Source organism: Austrofundulus limnaeus, unplaced genomic scaffold (genome assembly GCF_001266775.1).
Source record: "Austrofundulus limnaeus strain Quisiro unplaced genomic scaffold, Austrofundulus_limnaeus-1.0 Scaffold2699, whole genome shotgun sequence".
NCBI lineage: Eukaryota > Metazoa > Chordata > Actinopteri > Cyprinodontiformes > Rivulidae > Austrofundulus > Austrofundulus limnaeus.
The window spans coordinates 2,620-5,023 of NW_013955101.1; the positions used below are offsets into that span (position 1 = coordinate 2,620).

The 2,404-nt window shown below is 38.0% G+C and overlaps 1 protein-coding gene across 1 annotated transcript in view; it reads left to right on the forward strand.

The window, feature by feature from the left end:
- The window catches only part of LOC106511339 (fish-egg lectin), an 8,315-nt gene that overhangs the window by 1,891 nt on the left and 4,020 nt on the right, over positions 1–2,404 (forward strand). The window contains exons 3-4 of the mRNA XM_014000094.1: positions 1,759–1,973; positions 2,055–2,179. Coding sequence (XP_013855548.1) covers positions 1,759–1,973; positions 2,055–2,179 — 340 coding nt within the window. The remainder of the gene's footprint in view (positions 1–1,758; positions 1,974–2,054; positions 2,180–2,404) is intronic.

The following is a 2,404-nucleotide window of genomic DNA, read 5'->3' on the forward strand; positions in this document are numbered from 1 at the left end:
ACCAGAGAGAGAGAGAGTCCTCTTTCATGTTCTGTGTGGAAAAGTGGCCTTAATCTGTCAACTGGTTCATGCAGAGACTGGATCTGAAGATTTTCTGTGGGGGCACATTCAGTTAATTCAGTTTAGAACTGACAACCACCATTTACTGTGAATCAAAATGTTCAGCTCATTTATGACAATCCTGCTATGACTTTTGGTATTTCAGCTATTTATATTTTTCAGCTATTACACTTCTATAGCATTGAAAATTAATTGAGCCATTTTGATCATCCTTGAAATTGTTCTAAATCTTTACAGCACCTAATTTGTTCTGGTACTTCTACTTGGTGCTAATTTTAGCTACTTTTGTTAATTTTTAGTTTTCTGCTATTTCAGCTCAAATTCGGCTTCTTTTTGCTATTCTTCTGCTATTTACTATATTCAGCTATTTGCTGAAATTTTAGCTTAAGTTAGTCTGTTTGCTAAAATAAGCCGTTTTAATATAAATACACTTGTAGCTATTGCAACTCGTTTCTGCCAAGTTCAGCAAACTTGTCGTCCTTAATGCTGATTACAAAATTTCCAGCTGCATTTTAGCTTTTTTCACTTAAAATTTCAGCTGCTTAGCTTTTTTTTTTTTTACCACAAACTGTCACTTTTGTACTTTTATGCATTTTGTCTGCTAATTTTAAATTTACAAAACTTGCACTCTCTCTCTGTTAATTACAACTTGTGGCTAATACCTTTAGCTTATTTTTATACTAATTTTAGCTTTTTTATGCCATTTCAGCTTTAGATCTGCTTCTATACTTCTGCTTTTTTCTGCTAATTTGTGCTATTTATACATTTTTTTCTATCGTATTTATCAGAATTAACGAGTTTGTCAAAGTTTGAGCAGTTGGTAACAGACAGAACACCAGGAGGCAGATTAACAAAAAGTGATTTTATTTACAAGGGAGATGTTTGCAGGATCCAGATTGGTGCTGAAAGGGAAGAGAACAGGTGAGTACTTCAGACGGTGGTTTGGTGAGTATCTTTGGAACAGAAGATTTATCTGAGGCACGGCGCTGAGAGGAGGGTCCAGGTTCCAGGTCCAGTAATCCAAACAGAGGCAGGGTAGTGAGCAGATGATTGTTCTGAGTTTAGTTGGAGGCAGACAGGCAGCACCACAACAGCAGTTCAGGTGAGTAACTCTTACAGGTTTTACTGGCAGGCAGGTGAGAATAATCCAGAACACAGACTCGAGGGAGATTTCCTGAACACAGGGAAAGACACTGGTAAGTATAACTCATGTAAATAATAACACTGAAGAGCTGCGTGTGCTATACCCAAGAACAACCAATGCTTCAGCGAAGAACTGAGCCTCAGGCCAGCCTTGTAAAGCCAGAGAGTTGATTACTGGGAACTTGCTGCTGCTGTGGGTGATAATCTGTCAACCAATCAGAACAACAGGTGACAAAMATAAAACGCCTCAATATTCAGCTATTTTAACTTTGAGCTTTTACCTGCTTTCTGCTTTTTAACTATATTTTTGCTCCTTTTTTACTGTTTCTCTGCAAAGTTAGGCCTTTCTTTCAGCTTTGCAAAGTGAACTCGCATWAACATTTTTGYTATTAAATATTTTCAGCTCRATTTCARCAGCTTTCAGTTTAAGTTTCCAGCAAGAAGCATTCACACTTGYGTTTTTGCAGGAAATGCAAWTTTTCTAGCTAATCTTAAAACCTCTGCACTCAGTGCATACACTCATTTGTTTTTTGCTTAAATGTTTTGTGTCCTTAGGTCTTAATTTGAAGCAGGTGGATGCTGGTGGTGAYGGTCAGATTGTGGGAGTTTCACGCACTGACACCATTCACTGCCTGAGGAGTGACATTGCATCATCCTATCAGMAGCTTGGTGCTGTGAGCTGGAGTAACATATCAGGCTTGCTGAAATATTTAAGCTGTGGACCCAATGGATGCTGGGGAACAAACACCAAGGATCAGATCTACTTTACAGTAAACTATGTTTTACACTACACAGCACTGTGGCTCCCTTTACTGACTGCAATTTCTCAAAATGTTTTCATTGTTTTATAGAAAGTTACACCAACCACCTGTGACATGAGTGGTTGGATACTCATCCCAGGAGCAGCAAAAATGGCTGAAGTTGGGACAGATGGAAGTGTCTTTGTTGTAAATGCTGGTGGGAACGTCTWTCAAAGGTACAATCRATATTGCAGTTGTTCCTAAACATTACTTAATGAGCAACACATCAGAAAACACAACGCTCTTCAAGTACCACCATGTTTCAACCTGCACATCTAACTCTAAAAACCAAACCTGCTTCGTCTCAATTTTAATATTCAACAAACTCCATTGGTTAGAAGACACACTGAAGCCTGTTTATTAGGCTTTTTGGTAACTTTTTCACTTAAAAAAATCTTTAC